General features: G+C 50.9%; 1 protein-coding gene and 1 non-coding gene across 2 annotated transcripts in view; one reads left to right on the forward strand and one right to left on the reverse strand.

Annotated features, from left to right (window-relative positions):
• LOC140850399 (cadherin-23-like) overlaps positions 1-22877 on the reverse strand; it is a 298275-nt gene that overhangs the window by 119532 nt on the left and 155866 nt on the right. The window contains exons 7-9 of the mRNA XM_073240888.1: positions 11779-11973; positions 8048-8176; positions 557-635 (exon numbers count right to left, since the gene is read on the reverse strand). Coding sequence (XP_073096989.1) covers positions 557-635; positions 8048-8176; positions 11779-11973 — 403 coding nt within the window. The remainder of the gene's footprint in view (positions 1-556; positions 636-8047; positions 8177-11778; positions 11974-22877) is intronic.
• LOC118968482 (U2 spliceosomal RNA) lies at positions 13913-14096 on the forward strand. The gene has a single exon (XR_005056182.1). It is a non-coding gene; the product is annotated as a U2 spliceosomal RNA (small nuclear RNA).

Raw genomic sequence — 22877 nt, forward strand, 5'->3', positions numbered from 1 at the left:
ACTGCATCAGGCTGTGGGTGGAGACGTGGGGGTCAGGGAATCCATGACCCACGACCTTCTCTGCCATCAGTCAGGATGCTGCTGAGCCAAGAGATGGGGGTGGAGAGCAGACCCTGCAGCATTCCGGATCAGACATGAATTTCTAATGGTCAGAATTATGAAAAGATGTGACATCAGCCATAGTTGCAGCTCTGTCAGTTCTAAATGTAGAAACGGCCACCTTTTCATTAAGTAAGAAAAGAAAAAACAAAGAGAAACCCAGAACACTGAAGGAGGTCAGATGAGAGCTGCTGCCGACCAAGGCTCAGAGCCCCAGTGAGCTCAGGGGCCCTCGGCCTCAGACGACGGTCTGCACTCCTGCCCCCCAACACCGTCCCCTGTGCCCAGCTCCTCTACTGTTCACCCAGGCAGCCCCCCTTCCCTGGCCCTCTGGCCAAGGGTGTCCCTGCAGTCAGGTCCCTTCCTACCATTGTCCCACACACCCGCAGGCCTCTCTTCAGCCCCACAGAGCCCTTTTCCAGGTGGGCTTAGGAGCCAGGGGCAGCCCAGGCCTTACCTGAGACGATGGTGTAGCCAATGCCCCGGGGGCGTCCTTTGTCCTGGTCAATGGCAGTGACAATGCGCACGGTTGTGCCCTGAGTGGGAGAGAGGATGGACTTGAGTCTGGTTGTCCAGCCCCTAGGTGGCTGTCCTGGCACTCACAGCTTCCCTCCCAGGGTGGACTCCCTGCTGCAAGGCCAGTCTAGGAGGTAGGTGACAAGTGGTCAGGCCTCTAATGTCCTGTTTGTTGCTGGACATACACTTATCACCCCCTCCCCACAAAGCAAACACATCAGTGTCCTTTAGGGAGGCCCAATCCTGCTGATGCCCTTACCCTCCCCACCCTTTCTTCTCTTTGAGTTGAACCACAAAGGAAGGAAGAGCTGATGCAGGAGCATCCAGCAGGGGAACAAGAGATCTGATCTCCATTTTGACAACCCATCAAATTGCTGTGCAGTGTCAGGAAGGTTGCTGCAACTCTCTGGTCTCAGTTTGCCCCACCTTTACATGAATAACAGCAAAAACCCTGGGACCTCAGTTGCACTAGGACCTGAGTAAAGCAGAGCATTACAGATCAATTACTCAGTGAATAAAAACATCATACATCCTGGAAGTGAGTATCTCCAGGGATGACAGTGGCAGTCCTAGAGGCCACCGTGGCCCTATGGACCATGGCGTATCTAGTAGTTCAACTGGCAGCTTGTCTCAGGCAGGTCTGCTCCACAACCCATCCATTCTCTCTGCAGCACTGGGGGAGAAGGAGCTAGGAGCTGGAACTACAAGGATGAGGAATCATGGGTCCCTGCTTTTGGGGAGCACACAGTCTGGCAAGGGGTCAAGGACAAATGCATAGATACCGCTATACACATATGGGGGTGTTTAGATTCAGAAATGTACCCCAAAGTGCAGAAGTCCATGTGGAGGAGCTGGCAAAGGGTTGAACAGATGGCCGCGTTTAGGATGGGTCATAAAGATTGAGTAGGAGTTTTCTAGGGAGAGAATATGAAAAGGAAGGTGCTCCAGGCAAAAGATACAATATAGTCAGGCACTTGGAGGCATAAGATTCTCTGGGAAGAGATCCTAGTATATAATGGGCATATTCAATTATCAATTGATTGGTTGACTGACTAAATGAATGTACAAGTGAGAGGGTCCTGATGTCATCACCAACACTACCACTTGCAGAGTTGCTCCTTGCCTGGGGCAAGCTTCACCTTGCTCTCTAGCCCCTATCACACCATCATCCAGCCAGCCCCAGCTGTGCCTGCCTGCCCTGCCTGCCTGAAGTTCTGCAGTTTCCCAGGGTGAAAGCAGGATAGTCCCATCCCTGACCCCTAGGAAAATATCAACCCTGGCATTTGCTTGTTAATAAAAGGCTTTTTTGGTCTTGGCTCTGTCCATTTGCCGTTCATCAGCTGGAGGGCAGAGCCTGCAGGCTGCATCCTCCAACCCCATCTCAGCACCTTCTGCAAAGAGAGGCTTGTTCCCTGATAGGCAGGCACTCTGGCCTGGAGGGTGGAGCCTTGGGGGCCAGCTGCTTCCCCTCCAACTCCTCCTGGACTCCCTGCCGGAACCCAGAAGGGGCTTCTACCCTCCTGGACCAGTGCTGCCCCTGCCCAGCTTGTCCCTCTATCCTGTCCTGGGCCAAGGTGCACAGCAATCAGGAACACCTCTAGGTTTAGCTAAGGGAAGGTGAGAATGGTTCCCGGAGAAATGTCTCCGCAGAAAGACAGATACAACCCAGAGGCTGAGGCAGGAAGCAAGTCTGACCCATCCTTTGGGTCCCCATCCCCAGGGACAGAAGCTGGGGAAACAAATTGTTACAAAGTCAGAGAAAGATGCCATTAAACGAGCATCTCCCGCAGAGGGTTCTGCACCTGTGCTGTGCCAGACTGTAAGTACCAGCCATGCAGGAGTGTCCTTTCCTGGGCACCCACTCTGCCTGGTACTGCTGCACATGCCTTTGTGCCTATGTCACATCACCCTCATGCCTACCCCATGAGACAACCCCATTTTACACATGAAGAAACTGAGGAATGCAAGTTAAGTGGCCTTGCCAAGGGCCCACAGCAAGGAGAGAATGGTGAAGCCAGGATTAAATTCAGATAGTCTGGCTCCAGAACACTCTTGGTCCACCAGGCGACGCTGCGTCCCCAGCAGGATCGCTGTGATAGTGAGGACTGTTACGAAGGGCCTTGCTTCATGGCAGGCACTGATCTAAGGACTTAACAAGCCCTGACTCATGTCCAGTTTGGGAACACTTACCTGCCCCGTCCCTCCCTTGGAGATACACAGTGGGCTTTAGTGTAGCAAAGGCTCCTAGAAGAAGTCAAGTGGCAAAGAAACCTGCTCGCCTTTGTTCTCCCAGTCTTTCTGATCTGAAGACAGACTCTTTTCATGGAACGTCTGTGAACAGTCTCAGACCCAGGGGTCTGTGGGAGGTCACTTGAGAAGCCCTGTATTAGACTTGGTCTATACTAACCTCTTTCCACACAAGACCACTCCACAGAGGCTCTTTTTTGGGGTCTGCTCTTCTGAGGTCACTCCTCACACAGAAGAGGCCTGGGTGTATCCCCAGGAAGGTCTCAATGGTGCAGGACTCTGGCCAGGACAGGCTTTCTGGGCCTGGGGATGGCTCCCTCTTTTATTGTCCCATCTAACTGGGCCGCACCTGAGTCCCAGCTTGAGGGTCTCGGGCAGCCCCTGGTCTGCTAAGGGCCGGAAATGGCCTGCCAGGTTAACTGGGCCCAGTGCCTACCACAGCACCATTCCAGAAAGTCTCTGGACCATGAGCCTCAGGGGGCAGGCATACAACCCCAGGTGTGGCTGAGCGGGGCTGGGCCTAGGATCGGGAGCCTCAGGAAGACTGGCCAGGGGGCTGGTGCCAACTGTGCAACGACGGAACCTGGCGGCCAAAGAACCCTCAGTCTGCAGGGCCCTGTGAGCACCTCCCCGTGGGCACTCCTGCCCTGGGCTGCCTGGAGTCCTGCTGGGTGGGCAGCACTCAGGGGGTCTGGTGGGCCCCCCAAGGGCAGATGACAAGGCTGTCCCCAGGAGGAGCCACACCTGAGTGTCTGTGAAGTGAACTCTGACAGCTCCTGAAAAGTTTGGGGCTTCATCACTTTTTTGGGTAAATAAATCCATTTTTAATAAAACCCTGAGCTTTTAATACAAGTGCAGCCACAAAGACTGGAAATGTTATGAGAAGGAATTAACTGGGAGGAATGGGGGCTCTTGGGAACCCACAGCTCTTGTTTCAGAGTCTCAGTGATTATATTTTCAATATACTGAAACTTATTTCCAAAGATGAGGGGATAGAGAAGTATGGCCCCTGCCCAGCCTGGAGCTGGGCCCCTTCCCGGGGCACCCTGCCAGGCTGGCTCTCAGAGAGGCACCCCCGCTGGGGGTGCCCCAGAGCTGGCCAGGAACAAAGGTGAGAGGCCCAGGAAGGCCACAGGCCCACCTGCCACGGGGCTTCTTTCCTCCACAGGCACCCAGGAAATGGGGCTCCCCTGGAGAGGCTACAGGTGCATAGTCCTGTGGGGTCCCAGCTCCTTGCAGTAGGGGGAGCCACGTGGCAAGGTGGTTAAAGGTCTGATTCTGTTGCCAGACTGCCTGGGTTTGAATCCTTTGAACGAATGACTCAACTTCTCCTGCCTTGTTTTCCCCATCTACAAAATGGACATAGTAACAGTTCCCACCCCTTAACTACTGGTACATGTGAAGTTTTTGAACTGTGTCTCGTACACAGCAAATGTTATAAAAGTTACTGTTCACTGGGATATGGAACCGCTGTGAGCATCTGATGAAAGCTAAGGTGCCTTTTCCCAGAGAATGCACACAGGTGATGTTCTAAACGATTTCAGGCTCCCCAGCACCCCAGATTAATAATCCCCACCCTAGAAGTGAGGTATTTTCTGGATATTATATAGAGAATAGCTAACAGCCCACAGGGAGAGCTAGCATTTGTTGAGCACTTACTATATGCAGGCACTGTGCTGGGCACCCAATGTAGGTTCTCCCACCTTTTCCTCACAAACCCAACAGTGGAGGTATATATGAGGAAACTGAGGCTCAGAGGGTTCCAAAATTTGCTTAAAGTCACAAGGTGTGGTGAGTGAGTGGGCTGAGGGCGGCTGGGGAATGGAGGGTCTGCGTGGGCTGTGCTGCTTTCTGGCAGAGGTGAGGCCTCTGTGGCAAAGGGCGCACCAAAGCAAAGGATGGGTGAGGTGTGCGAGGCAGCCCCTGCGGCACGGGTTCGGGGCAAAGTGAAGAGGACCTGAGACTTCTCGAGAAGGAACACTGTCCCCTCTTCTGTGGCCTGCTTCCTTCCAAAGACACTGGCCGGGGAAGGAGCTGAAGCTGGAGCCCAGCTGGGCTCTGCCTGGCCTCAGGGGTTCAGTCCACCTCCCTCCCTGCTGGCTCAGCTGGGGTGGCTCCCCTCCCCATTTCCATGACAGGCTTAAAGACTTGAAAGGTGGATGTGCAGTTTGCTTTAGGAGTGGAAAGCACCTTTCGGGGGAGGGGGCTGGTGGGGCTGAAGGGGACTTCCGACAAGAGCTGCCACGGCAGATTCTGAGGCAGAAAATCCTATTTCTCAGTCCTTAATTCCAGTCAATTCCAGTCAAAGGGCTGATAGGCATCAGCTGGCAGTAATTTGTGCAGTTTATCCGCTCTTTTCACCTTCTATCGGTCCTTCACTGACGGGCAGGCCGACATGCCACTGCTCGAGTGAGGAAATTAAAATTTGACGCAATAATCCCAAATAAGAAGGATTTTATTAGGTAATATATACACTTTAGATGAGGCCTGATACACTGATAGAGGGAGGCATACATGCTGGGAGCCACAGAGAAAGAGGAGGAGCAACGGGAAGTCAGCAAGGGTCCGAACGGAGGCCCGGGCCAGCGGAGACAAGGCTGGGAATGGGAGACACCTGGTCCTCCAGCCCAGGAGCTGAGTGGGCCAGCCTGGGAAGTAGTGAGTTAACTCAGGGCTCCACACTGTAAAGGGGCCCGGAGGCCCGGATCAAGGCATGGAAACTGATTAGAAGCTTGGAAAGATCAGGCTTGGAGTGTATAGGAGTCGGCCTGCAGGAGAAAAGCTATGCAAGTGATGTAGAGACTGGAGGCCCCTTTCACGAGTGTAGACAGGGAAGAAAGGCAGAGAGGGACGTGGATGTGGAGATGATTGTGAGGGTGCCCAGGAGAGCCCAAAGCCCCCTCATCAGTTCCATGTCTGGCTCCCTCCAGCCCAGTCATGACCCAAGTGGTGGGGCTCAGACCTGCTCCCCAGGAGCTCCCCAGGCATTGGTTTTAGTAGCCTTAGGGGCCCAAGGGACAACCGCCTCATAACCACCATGACTGAATGTCTGCGGATGCCGCACCTGTCGGGTGCTCTTCGTGAGCAAATATGCTGTCTCCAAACCCAGAAACCCTCAAGGGAGGGAGGCACTGTTGCAGACATTATCAGCCCCGGTTTCCCAATGGGGAAGTAGTCCAGGGGCTGCATGATTTGGCCAAGGTGAGTGCATGGCAGTGCCGGCATCTGCTCCGAGTTCCTCTGGCTGCCTGCCCACCATCATGTCCTCACTTCAGTCAGCAAGTTAGCTTTGAACACCTTCTTGGCACTCAGTCTTAAGCATGATGCCCTAGAAAACCCACTGGAAACCTGAGACCAGGTCCCAGAGACTCAGGTACCTGATTACCAGGGGCTCCAAAGTTAGCCACCTACACATCAGTGAATATTATAGTGGGACTATAATTCAGTGGTAAATTAGGGAGAGTCAATTCTACCAGAGTTGAGGGGCAAGGAATTCCTATGACTGTCAGCCAGTGAGGATGAAACCAGGAAAAATAATTCTAAAGAAGGCAGTGTTCTGGGAACCAACAGATGGGTGGACTTTGGACTGGTGGTGGGAGCAGGGATGGGGGTGATAAGGATGGCAGGATGGTTTGACCAGAGGATATGTTCAATTATTCGTTCATTCATTCATTCATTCATTCATTCCATAAACACATCCTGAGCACCCATGATGTGCTCTGTCCACAGCAGACCCCATCCCTGCTGAATTATGCTTCTCTGGCCTCCTGGGCCTCCCTGGACTGAGAAGATGTAGGCTTAACAAAGAGAATTGGAGGGAGATGGGCTTCAGTCTCATAAGTCAGAGGTCTTGCTGTCCATGAACCACCAAGAAAGCTAGAATGAGATATCTTCCTCTACCCTCAAAGCAGTTTCAGATCCTTGCAACAGGAGGCCAAAAAGCATCTTTCTTGTTATATCCTCCAGTCCACACCAGACTCCAGGAAAGAAATGGCTACCCCCACACACCTGGCGACTGAAGCATAGAGCTTCAAGGATGCCACTGGTTAGCACAGACCGCAGTCTCCAGCCCGGAGGTGAGGCATGGTGGTGGCCTGTGGTGGCCTCGGGGCACAGTCTGCATCACCACCAGGGGAGCTTCCCTCTCATGTACACCCAGTTCTGCAGGCCTGTGCAGCTGTGCTGGTGGGGCCCTGGACAGACATGTGGGGGTGGGCATCCCACTTGGCTCTCAAAGCTATGTGTCCTTCTTCTGAGCACACTGAGTTCCCTCAAAGGATGGGCTCTTTTTCCTTCCACCATATTTGTTCCCTAAGCTGCATGTCCTGGGGGTTGCTTCTGCTCAGAGAAGCTGCCTGTTTCTAATTTATCAGCTCAGACTCAGAGCAGGTGTTTTATTCATATTTGCACAAAAGCATGATGGCTACTAGCAAGGAGGCCTGTCATTGCCTGCCTGGCCCACAGCTGAGCAAAGCTGCCCTTCCACAGCCCTGCTGGGTGGGCAGTAGCACATTTTGTTCTCTAAGAACCCCAGTCATGGCTGATTGGACCTGAGGCAGGGGCATGTGGCCCAAGGACAGCTAATCCACAGACTGGCTGGTGATCTATAACCTTATAACATGGCACAAAATCATAAGCACCACCAATTAGGTGCCTCTCTTGAAAACCTGAACTTGAGGAGCCCAAAGACTGAGCAGTTAGGAGGGGCAGCTGGAGCTGTGGGCTCTCAGAGAAGAGCCACGCCTGTGGGGCAAGCTGCCATCATCTAGGGCAGTGTTGGTTGGCCTAGAGAGGCAGACTGATCCATGGGGAACACACTGAGCTACACCAATGTTTGGGTGAGCGTGGCTGAGTCCAAAACTGCTCTCCAGCCCAGGCTGGATTTCCCACTTGCATCCCCAATACCCTGTGTAAATCTTTCTGAACTGCTCCATTTCACTTGAACTAGCAAGTCTTTTGTTCATCGCCACTTAGAGCCCTCTGGGGATGAAGTGAGAGGCTGAGGAGATGGGGTGTGGTATGAAGAGGGGCTTGGTTTTTCACTGTGCAGTCCACCCATCACTGTCATACGTAGGGATTGAGGGGCTGCAGAAAATGCCAAGGAGCAGCCTGTCCCACCAAACAGGGCCCCATCCCTAACGGAAGCCTCAGAGGGAAGTCCCACAAGGGCCAGGGAGGGTCTTACCGGAGGAGAATGCTCATAGATGTTGGTGCTGTAAGGCAGGTTGATGAAGATGGGGTCCATGTCCTGGATGTCTGTGATGATGATGGCCAAGTTGGCCAAGGTGGACAGAGGCCTGGTCTTATCTTGATCCTTAGAGGACAAAGAATACACAGCTTTAGGTTAACTGATGCTGTGGACATGCACATACCTGTACACTCATGATACCTGTGTTCACAAACATGTGTGTGCACATGTACCCATGTGCTCCTGTATTCCTGTGGGGCAGGGCATTAGTACACAGAAGAACATATGAAGCCAAAATGATTTCTGACTTGTGCAGGAAAACACAAACAGGGCCCCTAAGCCCAACAGAAGGTGGTTTATCCAATGGCACAAGGCAGAGCTGGCGATCTCCTGCCCCCAGCCTGACTTAGGCCTGTCTAGCCAGGACATCTGGTGGGTGGGATGATTGGCTTGAAGTAAAGAGATAGTACTGTCCTTAGCAGCTCCTCTGGATTCAGCCAGGGGGCTGGTCGACCCTCTCCAAGCCTACTTCCCACCCCGGCTCCTCCTACTGCAGCAAGGGAATGACTATGATGGGGGTTTCTCAGAAGAAAGGCCCTTTCACCATAGAGGAGGCTACTCTGCACCCCCACCCCGCAACCAACCACTCTGAGTTTACTGGTCAAGCAACTTTTCTGGTAGGACCAGCAGGGGGAGCTCCAGGGCCTATGGCCTTTGGGAGACTCCAGGAAGGGGTTCTGAAAGGTCATGCAGTCCATCCCCCTGTGGCCTGGCAGGCAGTGTTTAAATCTCCTAGATAGTTGGAAATTTAGTCCTATGAAAGTTCACCATGAAAGGAAACCCAAAACACATCTTCTAGTATCCTAAAATAAATAGCCCACTGCTATTGAATAATAATAGCCAATAAGAATAGAAACTACATGCTGAATACAGATTATACACCAGGCACTGTGCTAGACACCTCATCTGCTTTTGTAGATATTAGGTACCCATTATTAAATTAAGTTAAAAGAGACTCAGAGAGGTTAAGTAACTTACCCAGAATCACACTACTGGTAACCACATATAGCCTGGACTCAAACTCAGATCCTTTTGACATAAAAACCTAGCCTGTCTTGATCGGGGGCCTTAACATCATCCATTAAGTCTCTGACTTTCCGGGTCGCTTCAAATAAATTCTCTTCCCTCTTGAGCCTCAATTTCCTTTCCTGTGAGATGTAGGAGCTCAGCGTAATGACCTGCATGGGTCTTTGGCTTGTAAACTCTCTGATTTGAGATTTGAGCAGCAATTGTGCTCAGGTTTCCTCTCCCCTGGTTTGTCTGGGGTGACCTGAGCCATGTAAGGCACACCCCGAGTTACATCAGCCCCAGTGCCCGCTCCTGCCTCCCAGCCAGACAGCTATAGAGCCTTTGAGAAGGAAGGGCAGGTGTTCTGAGAGTCCTCAGGGGTGGCCAAGGAGAGGGCGAGAGCCTTCAGGGGCAGAGAGTGAGTGTAGCAAGGGATGGGGGCTCTAGCAGCAGGAGAGCTCAGCAGAGGGGCCACAGGAGAGGCCACTCCCAGGCCCCGAGACGAAGGGGCCCCCAGCCCAGGCTTGAGGACTGCCCGCAGTGAGAGCTCTCCGCCAGGGCTCCGAGTGACTGCCAGGCACACAGGGCCAGAGAGGGAGGCCTGGCAGGAAGTCTCTTGACCTCTTGGGCAGGGGATGGCAGTGGCTCTGATTTGCCATCGCCAGAGTCAGTAGGCAGCTGGCTTTGTCCAGCCCGGCACCTACCCTCCCCAGCCCGCACCTGCGGCGGCAGTCCTGCTCCGGTAGCAGAGGCCCCTGTCCCGCCCACCCAGACTCCATACCCACACCAGGGAAGGGGATGGCCATGGCACGCCTGGTGGGGCAGGGGCCTTGTCAGGCTTCCAGCTGTCACTCTGGGGCTGCAGCTCTCAGCAGCTTGTTCAGGGAAGTCCTCACGTTTCCCCACCAGGTACCCCAGCCACAGTGCTGGGAACCCCCGCTGCCCCCTGTGATGCCACCCAGGAGACTGTCCTTAGGGAAACGCCAGCAGCCAAGGGCCCAGTGCCAGTTCTGAGAGGGCCTTGTGCACCAGGTGGGGGAGCCATCATCTCCAAAGGGAGCTCTTGGCTGCTCCTGGTCCACTGCTTCACGGCCTGCTCACCTGAAGATTAACCTGCATTTTAATTATATTCATCAGCCCAGCGTGAGCATGGGCCTCGTGGCAGGCTTGGCCACCCAGATCTGTGCCTGTGCCCAGTTCTGGTCTCTTCTTCACCTGTCTGGAGCCATTTTTATGGGTGATGGAAGTTATCCCACTGGGACAGGTTCATAGTGAGAAAGAGTTCAGGTGTGTGCAAATGGGAGAGGGGAAGGGGCATCACACCTGTGCGTGAGTGCAAGGAAGGGTACAGGTGTGAGCAAGAAGCTGATTCTGGCCTTGCAAGTCCCTTGATCCCAGAAGTCAGGTTTACAAATAGTAGCACACAAGGTTGCCCAGGCAACTAACACTTAACCCAGAGAAGAAGGAAAGAATGTGGATGCCATCTGCTTTGGTCTCCCAGGGACCACTGGACCAGGTACAAAGTTCACATTTCCTGATCCCTGGGGCCTCTCTGTATTTCCCAAACCTTGGGGAACCTCATCTTTCAAACTGGAACTTTGAACCAGTCCAGCGGTCTTACCCCAGGTTGTGGACTCTGTACCTGCCACGTGGAGCCCCCGGTACACTGGCAGCCCCCTGCAGTGACATGCGACCAGGGGTGGATGCTGTGTGCCGGGCCAGCGGGTCTTGGAGGGTCAAGAGGGACTCCTGTATTTTGTTTTGCTCTTGGCCTGAGCTTTGTAGACAAAATCTAAGGGACAACAGGCAGTTCTTGCCTTGTTGCCAGCTGAAGGCTCCAACTGTGCCTGGAGACAGTGGCCAGGAGCAGGGAAGAGGGGAACACAGGGGTATGACCCTGCTCAGGGTGTAGCTTGCCTGGCAAACAGCTGGCAACAGAGGCCAAGCAGCTTTGATGTTCTGGCGACCAGAGACTCCTGGCCATGGGGCCCTGGACTGCACATCAGATGACCTGGGTGTGGGTTTTGCTCCCTACTGCTCATTGGCTTGTGAATCTCATTAGTGGTGCCGTAAAGTGGGACAAAATTCTTCCCCTCCTCTTTCCCCTCCTGACTCACTCAGCCTGGAATTCCCAGGACCCAGCGTAGTCTTGGCACAGATGGCTGCTCCCATCTGTGTAAGTGTCTCTGCTCTAGGGCAGGATGCTCAGGCCCTCTGGCTCCTGCATGCTGGGTGGTGTCAGGACATGGCTGGGTTGACATCTCTGTCTTGTGTCCCAGAGAGCAAAAGGCAGCTTGCACAATGGACGTCCTGTGGGGTTACCTATGAAGGCGCTGGAGTCCAGTGCTGGGTGACTGTGGACAAGTTACTGAAGTGCTCCCATGCCTCAGTTTCCTCATCTGTAAAATGGTTATCTTAATACACTTATGACACAGGGCTGCTGCAAGGTTTAATGGTAACAACCTGTTTGAGTGTTCATAACAGCACTAGGGACTCAGCATGAACCCTGAGTAACCTCACCTGTCGTCGTTATTACTGTCGCCAGCATCACTGTTATAGAGCTTTGACTGGTGGGGAACTAGGTTGACATTCTTTTGCTCTCTTCAGGGGTGGGAGGAGGCAGGCATCTGGTGGCCTCTGGCCCTAGGGCTTTGACTCACCGTGGCATTGACAGTGAGCTGGTAGGCCTGCGTGGTCTCGTAGTCCAGCTCCTGGATCACGGTGACAATGCCTCGTGCGCTGTCGATGGCAAAGAACTGAGAAGGGGGCTGGAAGGAGTAGAGGACGCTGCCACCTGCACCCAGATCGGGGTCCGTGGCATTCACGATGAAGATGGGTGTCCCCACCGGTGTGTTCTGGGGGTGAAGCAGAGCAAATCAAAGGGTAAGCAGAACTCCGAGCAGCTGCCTTTATCAGTAACTATTCCCCTAGAGCCCATTAACCACAGCCCTCCAGCCAGCCAGACCTGCAGCTTTGTCATTTTTATTCTGAGAGGGTTCAGAGGAATTTAAAATGCAGTATCTATTTTCTATTTTTTTTTGTCTTGATGGCCTCCTGGTGGCTGTAACAGCACCAGTTCCAAAGATGATCTGCTCATCCTGGAGTTCTGGATGAGGGCCTTTCGGTCCCCAAGCCCCTCTTTTTTGGCAGTTTTGCTTCCTCCGTTGAGTGCCTCTTGGTTGCCCAAGCCTCAGGCCAGGGCTGCTGCAGAGGGCACCTGGGACTCTGCATGTTGGGAGGTTTCAAGGACAGGGATCTGGGAGGTACATGCTCGAGGATGTGGCAGGGGACCCTGGGGGCTTTGCCTGGCACTAGAGAGGTTCCCTGGCTTGCCCTGAGGTGGGGCATCCATATGCCATCTCTGGGCCATGGCAGCCTGCCACCTCCTAGGAGCCTTCCATGATTGTCTCTGCTATACAGTATGTGCAGACCCCTGCCCCTTCCTGACCTGGGGTCTCTGGCTGAATGTAGCTTCCTCATAGAGGACTCACAGACCCCTAAGGCAGGTCACTCCCTACCATGCCCCTCTGCCACTGTTTGTATCCAGGACCCCAGCACCCACATTTCTTCTCTAATTCCTTGGCCAGTGTCTGTCTTCCTGCCAGCACACATGCTCCATGGAAACCATGGGGTTCTATCTGCCTTGCCTAGCAAGGTGCCTGGCACATGGCAGGTGTTCAATAAACATCCTTTATGAAGACATAACACATCTCTATATGGCACCCAGCACATTATGTTCTAAGTATCTGCATCCTCTGCTCAACTATCTGCTCTCACTGAAGCACCCACCATAATGTCTGGTGTGTAAGCCAGGCCTGAAAAATGCTGGGTGAGTGAATTTATTCATAATTTAGTGAGCTCTGGACATGTCTGAGCATAGGCAATTTGATGAGGCTCTTCACAGAGACAAAAGGTAGAAACAGTCTCTGCTCCCCCCAATGACGAGCTAATTATTATGTACCAGCCCTGTGCTATGGGCTGCATATGTCAGCGCGGGAACAAGTAGCTTTCTAGGTGATACTTACTACCATGCTTTCAAAAAGGAAGTTGAAGCACAGAGAGGCTAAGTAACTTGCCCAAGTCACACAGCTAGGCAGTGGTGGAAGAAGTCGTTGGATTCAGGTCTGGCTAATTCTAGGCCCATGATCTTTAGCTCTAAACACTTCTTAGAAACACTGATGGCAGTTCTTTCCCTAACTCTTCTGCACGATGTTAAGGTCAGGTGCCAGCACAGGTGGTACCTCCTGGCCAGGAGCGTGGGACTGGCCTTAAATTCCTTGAGGGAAGAGATAATAGTCCTGATCCTCCATGTTCTTTTTACATTGGGACAATGACTGGGTCCCTTCTGACACCTGCAGGGCTCCTTTCTAGGAGGGCATACACATTGCTACCCCTCTCTGGGCGTGCCAAGTGATGACATGAGCCTCGTACCACTGCCTTGAGCAATTTCTTTCTTTTCAAGCATGCTGGCAGCCTTTCCCCAGGACTATGTGCTTGAGACAAAGGTGTTCTTTATTAAGGCCCCTAGTCAGGCTGAAAGGGTCTCAAGAGAACAATGCCACAGAGTTGCCATTGTTTCTTTCTGAGTGTGCTGATTCTCCTCTATCACCAGGCAAGTGGCAGGCTGAATGCAAAGGCTCATAACCTGTTCTTCTCCAACCAACACTGAGGACAGGAGGCAGACAGGGAGGCCTCTCTCCTGCACACCATCCATGGCTCCCCAGTGCCCCTTTGCACAGAATGTAGGCCCCTCATGGTTTGGCCTGTATCTTTTTCACATATTTCCAGGTAGATATCGCTTCTTGGCCTTTTGGCTATGGTCATGTGTAGTATCTGTTCTTCTCAGATTAATCTCTCTGGCAAGTACAGTTACTTACACTTCTTGAATCCAGCAGCCTCCTTCATACCTTTAGGCTTCTGAATCTGTTTTTGCTAGGTCTACCCTCCCCAGCTCAGTGGCTTGGAGAGCAGACGCTCTCTTTCTCTCCAAAAGAGAATTAAGTGTGCAAGGAGGCAGAGTGGACAAGTGCTAGAATTTCAGGGATGGCCAGACCTCTGTTGGAACCCTAGCTTCACTGTGTGTCTTTGAGCTAGTTACTTAATCTCTCTGATCCTTAGTCCCATCGCTGTACACTGAAGTTAGTAATATTTTATAGATTTAGTGTGAAGAGTACATGAGCTCATGATACACGTCCCAGCAGAAGTACTAAGAAGATGGCAATTGTGAATTTATTGCTGAATGCCTTCTAGGGGACTGCACACAAGAGCACCTTCCATGGTAGGGCAGGGAGGGGTCCAGAAGTACTATGAATATTAATGATACCTCACTGGGCATTCCCTGTCTGCACCCCCCCAGATGCACTGAGTGCCGTGCTTTGCCTCAACCTCCCCCTCCCAACCCCAGGGAGACCTCCATGGACTGCATCCCCAGGCTTCCTCACTGGCTGGCTTCTGCCAATGGGAGGTACTGGTAGGAACTCAGGATCTGGGGAGGAGGCAGGAGGAAAGAGCTCAGGGCATCACTTCCCCACCCCTTCCAGCTCCACCCAGCAGTCCCTCCTCCCTGGCCCCAGCGTCTGGTGGGATCTTGCAGCAGCACTGCCTTCCTTTCCCCCAGGACTGCTTCCCACTGCTGCTAGTCTCCAGTCCTCAGCATCCCTAATGGCCCCTAACCCTGCTAACCCCTCTCTAAGTTGTCTTGTCACTGAAATGTCTTTACTGGAACTGAGATGAACTGCTTCCTGGGGAACCCTGGTGGATATGGGCACTCTGCAAAAACATACCCCAAGCTACCACATATAGTGTCTTGAAGACTAAAGTCCCCTTGTGCCGGGCACAGTGAAGCCCGCCTCCACCCTGACATTCCACCACAGTGGCATTGGTCTTGAGGAGATACATATGAGATCCCAGCTAAATTACAGTTCTCTCGCCCCCACCCCCTAGATACAACATGCACATCACACATGAGTGTCAGCCCCACTCTTCCGAACGAAACACCCCATCGGGGCCTGTGGCTACTGCCACAAGAGGGACAGACACATTCCGATTCCAGAGCCGCCGGCCCCTGCGGGGCAGCTAGACAGCGCTCCAGAGCACACCCTGCGTGGAGCCAGTGCCCAGAGGAGGGGACGGTTCCCTGAAGAACGTCAGCTCGCCATCCCCTGCCTCGGGAAGGAAAGGACATTTCACCATCCACACGGCACAGTCCAGGGCAAAGATACTCTGAGCATCTGATCTCAGGATTTAAGAGCAAGACCCAAGAAGACAGTGGAAAGGGGGAAAAAGAAGGGATGGTCTGGTGTCTGACCTTCTTGGATTATGTTTTCATGCCCCGCAGTGAAAACCCATTTAATTTCTGCATAATTTAGAAAAGGTTTTACATGGGCCTGGCAAAGAGTCATTCATGTACTTAGAAGGGACAAGCTATTGGAGAGAGAAGAACGCTGACTTCCTGCATTTCTGGTCCTGGGTGCCATGCTCTATCAGGGAAATGGGGAGGGGGATACCCGTCAGCACAGAAACAGGGGCTTCTCCAGGCACCCAGCTGCTGTTTCACGCAAGTGTACGGATGTGCTCGTAGGCCTACATCCTCAACACAAGCAGATTTCCTGCATGGGGCCAAGTGCATCTGTGTTTCTAAGTACACAGCAGGCTGTAAAACTTGGTGGCTCAGAGCAAGCTTGCTGACTCAGACCCTCTAAGTCCTGTTAAAAGTACCTACCTCCAGGGCTGTGAGAGAGAATCACATAAGGTGTGACAGAAGCAAAAAGCTTCTCAGTGAACCAGGTACATGGCAATATTGATCAATACTCAATAAATGGTCATTGCAATCATTATTATGGTAATAAAACACTATCACAGGCAGTGTGAGATAAACCCAGTTTAAGGAGGGGTTATTAGAAACAGCCAATCAATCTCTTCGTCGTGAAGTTGGACAAATAGGTATTTTAAATTCAGCAAGAACATCTCTGTTGATTGGTTCATGGCTGCTGCACATGGGGTTAGGGTGGGAGAACCTCTAGAGAGGAAGGCTGGGGTCTGGGGTGGGGTGGGAGAGGCACCCAGAGGCAAAGGAAGTCCGGAATACAGAGGCCAGGCCTGACCGTGCACTACTCAGGGATGGCTTGAGGGTAGGGACTACAAGTTTACTTGGGGATGTCCAGTCCAATGTCCCCATTTTATAGATGGGAAAAGTGAGAGGGTGCACCTTGCTTTAAGTCTCACAGGTGGTTAATGGCAGAGCCACAGCTGGAAATCAGGTGCCTGGATTCATATAGAGTACCTTTTCACCCCACTCAGAGATGCCAACCTCTGCTCCCTGCCCACTCTCCTTCCAAGTAAAGATCCACAGCTCTGCTCAAGATGGATCTAGCTGACCGTGCTTTTACCAAGTGACTTCAGATCCTGGCTACATCTAATTGGTCTAGGGGTCACCACCTAACTCAAGTAAGCCAGTCAGATGGGGCCTTGCAAGTTAAATCAGTTTTCTGTGGAGAGCTGAATGAGATTTTTATTATTTGGTTAGGGCTTGAGGGGGCACCATGGCAGACTGAAAGCTGCACAGAAGCCAGGTACAGGGCAGCAGAGAAGCCCCTGGCAGTGAGGATTGTGGAGCACAGTGAGTGGGAAGAGCAGAGACCAGGAGCTCTGAGAGCTTCCCCTCCCTGGTCTTCACAGGCCATCTGGACTTCATTTCCTGACCCCTGGCCATGGTGCTCACACACAATCTGTGCTGTCCTTCCTGTGGGTACCCCTTTGGCTTACACTGCCCCTGGGTCTCAGCCCCTTGCTCCCCTCTGGCATCCCCAGAATGTGTCCAGTGAGGTGTAAGGCCTGCTCATCCCTGCAGCTCTGCCCCAGGCTCGCCCTGACCCTAGCTTCCAGGATTCTGCCCCTTTAACACCTCCAGCTGAGGCTGCAGGAGGTAAAAATGGGGAGAGGAATAAAATGGCCTGAACAAATGCATACTAGTTCCCTCTTCTTTTCAGCTGTCCCCAGACACTTCCTTTAATGTGCAAATTCATTCAGGTCACTGCAGTGATCAGCATGCATGTGGCGATGACAGGGGTGGCAGGGGACAGCTCTGTCATGGGCTTGACACAGTCAGCCAGGACAGGGCTACAGAAGAGATGCCCCACAGAGCCAGGCTCTGCCCACCTGGAGACACGGAGACCAGGGAGATGGTGACCCTATGGCTTCTGGGGTTGTAGGGTCTCCAGAATGATCACTGGAGTAGGCCTGGGCTGTACACGTAGGGCTGCAAGGCCCATTTCAGCTGAGGATGGGGCTGCCCCATTCTAGGGCAACTTTTCCCACACATTCACTATGCAAACTGGCTCTGGGTCCATGTTTTTGCTGGAAAGAATCAGCTGGTCTTTGGAGGAAAGACCCCTTGATGTGATTACTCCTGCTTCTGAGATGGGTTCCTTGGCCCACTTCTCTGCCCCAACTCTGCTTCCAGTACCTCTCTCCATAGCACCCCCTGCCCAGTCCTGCCCACTCCCTTAAGGCTTCTAGGCCACTGCAAGGGAAATCTCCCCCAAATGCACCTCCCAGGCCTCCTGGGGGCCAGGGTACATGTTTAGGCATCATCCCCTGCAAAATCCTTGCACTTGCCAGGCTGTCCCTCTCAGTGGGGGGCCCACTCCAAGCAGGTCACAGACGGGGCAGCCTCCTGTCTCTTCCAGGTCCTATTTAAGCTCCACATCACTTCTGATGGACCTGCTGTAAATGGGCCACCCCATGCAATTCAGAGACAAATAAATCTTTTTGCTACTCCTGAGGTGACAAGGGAATAGACTCTGGGAAAGTTCTGCTGTGCAAGGGATCTTGTTCATTAATAATAATGATAAATAGCTCACTTCTCACATGCAGTGTGAGTTCCATTACACTCCAGGCTTCTACAGAGGTGGCTCAGGGTGCTCAGTGGAATGGGTGGTGACATGCATGTACAGCAAGGGAGAAAGAGGGCCAGACAAGAGGCAGAGAGGGAGGGTGGAGAAAACTGAGACAGTGAGAGAGAAGACGGGCAAAGGAAAGATGACAGGGGACAGTGGAGGTGGCAGAAGAGGGGCCAGTGGGGTTAAGGGGAGAGTTTGTGAAAGGAGAGAGAGGGAGGGCAAGTTGGGGGGAAAGGAACTAATATAAAGGGAGAAAATGAGACATTCCAGAGGGAAAGTCGTAAACAACGAAAAAGAAGCATAAAACTTCAGAGTGGCAAGAGAAAGGAAGCTTGGAGAAAGAAAAAAAGCACACCATACCCGCTCATCTTGGTGGTGCACCTGCCTCCTGCAATTAGATTTACTCTGCATCCTCTGCTAAACCTCAGCAACAAGCCCCACCATTTCCACCATAGGTGCCATCTCTAAAGGCATTATTAATATTTATGGAATGCTTGCTAGATGCCGCCACAGTCTTTAATATCTTATTATAAAGCCTGTTATAAAATGCATTAGTAATAAATTCCTGATGGATGGAGTTCTGACAAGGTGCGGGCGCCTTGGTGGGTCCGAGCTGGGAACAGACCCTCCTGGAATGTGCTCATGATGCTCAGAGGCTGGGCTGCTGTGTTCTGAGGTGGGGTTGAGGCGAGGGCATTCCAGCCTCCATCCTCAGGCCCAGGGATCATCGTTTTTATGCATCTTATCTCATTACCTCCTTTTTCCAGGTGGGAGAAATGGAAGCCCAGAGAAATGAAACAACTTACTCAGTCACACAACTTGTAGGTGGTGGAATCGAGATTCAAATTCAGGTCACCCTTGTGTCCCCAGACCTTGGGGACCCCAGAGATGAGGGTGGAGAGTAGGCTGAGGGACTCTGCACAAACAGAGCTGATTCATTCACTTCGCTCTATGGAAGGGCTGGGGGTGCCATGGAAGCCGAAGATGGGGGCTCTAGGCTGTCTGGAGTAGAGAACAGAGGGTTGATGGGGAGATTTAGCCCAAAAAATTTTTTCAGAAGGAAGAGAGTGTCTCAAAATTTGGACACTTCCACTGGGGATCAGGAAATGGGCTTCCATGGTGACAGGAAGAATTAAAGTTAAAAATGAGAAACTTTCTGCCACGGGGTGCCTAGACAACAGGGGAGGTGCCTGTGTTTTGGTTTCTGATGAATGCCAAAGCCCATTCACCTCTTCACTGGTGACTTGAGGCAGGAGCCTACTGGGGTTCTTAGGGAGAAGGTCACCTCCAAATGTGAACTTTCGGAGCTTTTGTGGAATTACAACTTACAGGAAAGGAGAAATGGGTCTATGAGAGATAATAGGCTATGTCCTTCTCAAATAGGCAAGAGGGAATGTGCAGGCACCAGCTGAGAGCAGGTCCAATAAAAGAAACAGTGCAGGGAAATCTAGGAGAGGCAGGTGCCCACCTGGCCTTCATGGGTGTCTCCAGTGGCCCCGTTCTGGACAGGGAGAGGGCATACCTGTCTGTACAAACCTGCATGTATACACATGTGCTCTAGCACTCCCTCCATATAGGAGTCAGGAGGAGATCATAACACTTATTCTCTTGACCAGTGTCTATTCTCTCTTGGATGACATGCACTGGATTCTAAAAGATGCTGGGTCTTCCCTGAGAGCTGGAGTAGGCTGCCAGGTGGAGGTGCCAGCTCTTTGAGAGATGATGCCCTGAAGAGCTGGGCCCTGAGTCCCACACACCCTGATATGGCTCAAGTACTTTCCCTGTGCTGGTCTTCCCAGCTGTTCAACATCTCCATGGGGCCAGCTCAGCACTCTCCCATCTGAGTCTCTCCTCCTTCTCAGCCTTCAGCTGTGTGTTGACCATTCTCAGTCCCAGTAAGACATTCATCAAAGGGCCTACCTACTACACCCCCTGCCTTCCCGGGGTCTCCCAATGTCCTCACCTGCTGGAGTGGTCTTAGCCTTGCCCCTCTCTCTTGCCTCCCACCCTTCATTAGGCACCAGCACCTGCCAATTCTTTCTTCAACATTCCTCAAATCCTTCCTTTTCTCTGTGTTATTTACCTTGGCCGCCTCTGCAGTCCTAATACTGTGATTTGCACAGAGAAGGGATTCAATAAATGTTTCAACAGAATAGAGACTTACCGTTAAACATGGCAGATTGAACACATTCATTTATTTCTGTTTTGTCCCAACCCCTCACCAAAATGACAATAGGGGAATTAAAAATGTATAAATCCACAAGGGCAAAAAGAACAGAAGAGACAACAGCAGTTGAGAGATATTAACAAAATCCTGGAAACTGGAAACAGATGGAACTGGAAACTGCGTTGGGAGAGAGAGGAAAGCCAATGCTTCAGCAGGCGTCTCAGAACACTGGAAAAGCTCATGAACTAGAGATGCCAGGTGATGCTGAAAAACAGGAAGACTAGGTGCCAATCTTTAAGAAGAGTTATTAGACTCCTAAATGCCTTCCTCAACTCTTATAGAAGGCAGGAAGTCTGCTTTCTGGAGGTGCTGAGTTACTTGGCCTCTGGACTCAGGCTTGGAGCTGGAAGAGGCACTGAAAACAGGGAGGTTAAATGAAAATCTGCATCTCCCCTCCACTCACTTTCCCAATCAGGCATCTTTAGCCAGTCAGCCTCCTTGAGACAGTCAGACAGGAGATAGGAAAACTGGTCCAAGAGAAGATGCAAATATGAACATGCAGGAGTTTCTGCAAAGAAATAGCCAGGTTCTCACCTACTCACTGCCTGGTGAAGCCCACTGGTCAACAAGCAGCATCCCCCCTCTCTCCCTGCCCGACTCTCTGCCTAACACACCCAGCACGCTTCTAGGCAGGTAAATGTGAACTCACTCTTAAATATGAACAGACAATGAAAGGTCACTAAATATTTAAGAGATTTGAAGGTGAAAGATGGAGTAGAGGGGAAACAGTGACAACAAGTAACAGCAATAAGTATATTTAACATCCTTACAGTGAAAAGACAAGACATAGAATCTTTGAAAGATGAACATTTCCAAGAAGAAGAAAAAGCTAGGGGAAATGAAAATCTCAACCAAAGAGTTGGAGGATGAAGATATTTCTCCAAAAGTCTGACAAAACTCAAGGAGATGGAAAATGGGAGAAAAGTAAGAAAATTAGAGAAGCAGTTCATATGATTCAACACCCAACTCACAGGGATTTCAGAGAGAGGAAATTATCCAAGAGGTAAGGTAAGAAAATCTCCCAGATCAAAAGGGCATGTTTCCAGATAAAAAGAGATCACTGTATGTTCTGAAGAGAGACCCACACTGCGGCATAAACTATGAAGTTGTAAAATGCTGATTTTTTTTTTAAATCCTAGAGCCTTTCAGAGAGGAAAAAGGCTACATACAGAGCATCAAGGATCAAAATGGTATCAAAGTTCTTAACAGAAACATTATTGCTAGAACACAAAGGAGAGAAAGCTTCACATCATGAGGAAAATTTTCCATTCTAGAATTCTATACTCAGCCAAACTATCAACAAATATGAATACATAATAAACATTTTTCAAACAAATTTTTCAAAAATTCCTGTGAGTCTTCTTCAGGAAATTACTAAAAGTGTACACCATCAAAATGAAAGTATAAACAAAGAAAGCATACAATATGAGACCCATGTAAAAGGGAATCTAATATAGGAAAGAGACAAAGAGACTCTCAGAGTGATTCCCCTTGTCCGCCATGCCCATCCCACATCAGACCTCTTTCAGCCTCCAGAACTGCAAGCAAGCCACAGCACAGTCAGTCTGGACTGGAGCAGGAGGGTGGATGCTCCAAGGAGAAAGTTGTTAAGAAAAATACAAAAATACAAAAATCAGTATACTTTAAAAATACTGAGAGGAAGTATTATGTCAGAATATTTAGGGATAAATAAGTGATAGGTTCATAGAATTACTGAGCAAACAAAAAAGAGGTAATTATTAATTCTAGAAAAAATAAGAAAAGGAAATACAGTTACCTTTTAACAATGTGGGGGTTAGGGGTGCCAACCCCCTGTACAGCTGAAAATCCATTTATAAGTTTTGACTCCCTCAAAAATTAACTACTAATAGTCTACTGTTGACTGAAATCCTTACTGATAACATAAATAGTTGATTAATATATATTTTGTATATGTATTATACAGTGTATTCTTACAATAAAGCTAGAGAAAAAAAACTGTCACAAATCTCCAAAATTTTTTCCAAAAAACATCTGCATGTAAGTGTGCCTGTTTAGTTCAAACTCATGCTGTTTAAGAGTTAACCGTAATTACAATACACTATGTGGCAGAGCTGTGAATGTTTACATAATCATAATGCCGTTTGGACTTAAAGGAGGGATATAAGTATGTTGAGAGAATTGGTGGTGCATATTAAGAGTGGTGTGTGTGTGTGTGTGTGTGTGTGTGTGTGTGTGTGTGTGTGTGTGGTAAAGATGAGGTAGAGGGTGCTATAAAAGTGCAATTATCAACCTTCTTAGCTGGAAGTCAATAGGTAACGTCTAAAACTGAAAAATTTATAAGCATGTGGTTTCAAAATAAGAAGGTAACTATGAGAAATTGAATGAGGTTGTCTCAGGGTGGGAACCAGGAGTGAGAAACGGTTATGCAGGGCACCGCTGTTTTATTATAAGGCTAGCTTTATTTGACTTTTGAGCTCATGCATATGACTTCGATAAAAATTAACATAAAAAGTAAAAAAAAAAAAGTCCCCCTATGGCTGGACCCCTGTGGTGGCCTCCCTTCTTTCAGCCCTGCTCCTGTAGTTGATCCCAGAGAGTCGCCACCCTAAAGCACGAATCTCCTGCCTCATTTTCCTCCTCCAACACCATC

This window comes from Manis javanica, chromosome 7 (genome assembly GCF_040802235.1).
Source record: "Manis javanica isolate MJ-LG chromosome 7, MJ_LKY, whole genome shotgun sequence".
In the NCBI taxonomy this organism is placed as follows: Eukaryota; Metazoa; Chordata; class Mammalia; order Pholidota; family Manidae; genus Manis; species Manis javanica.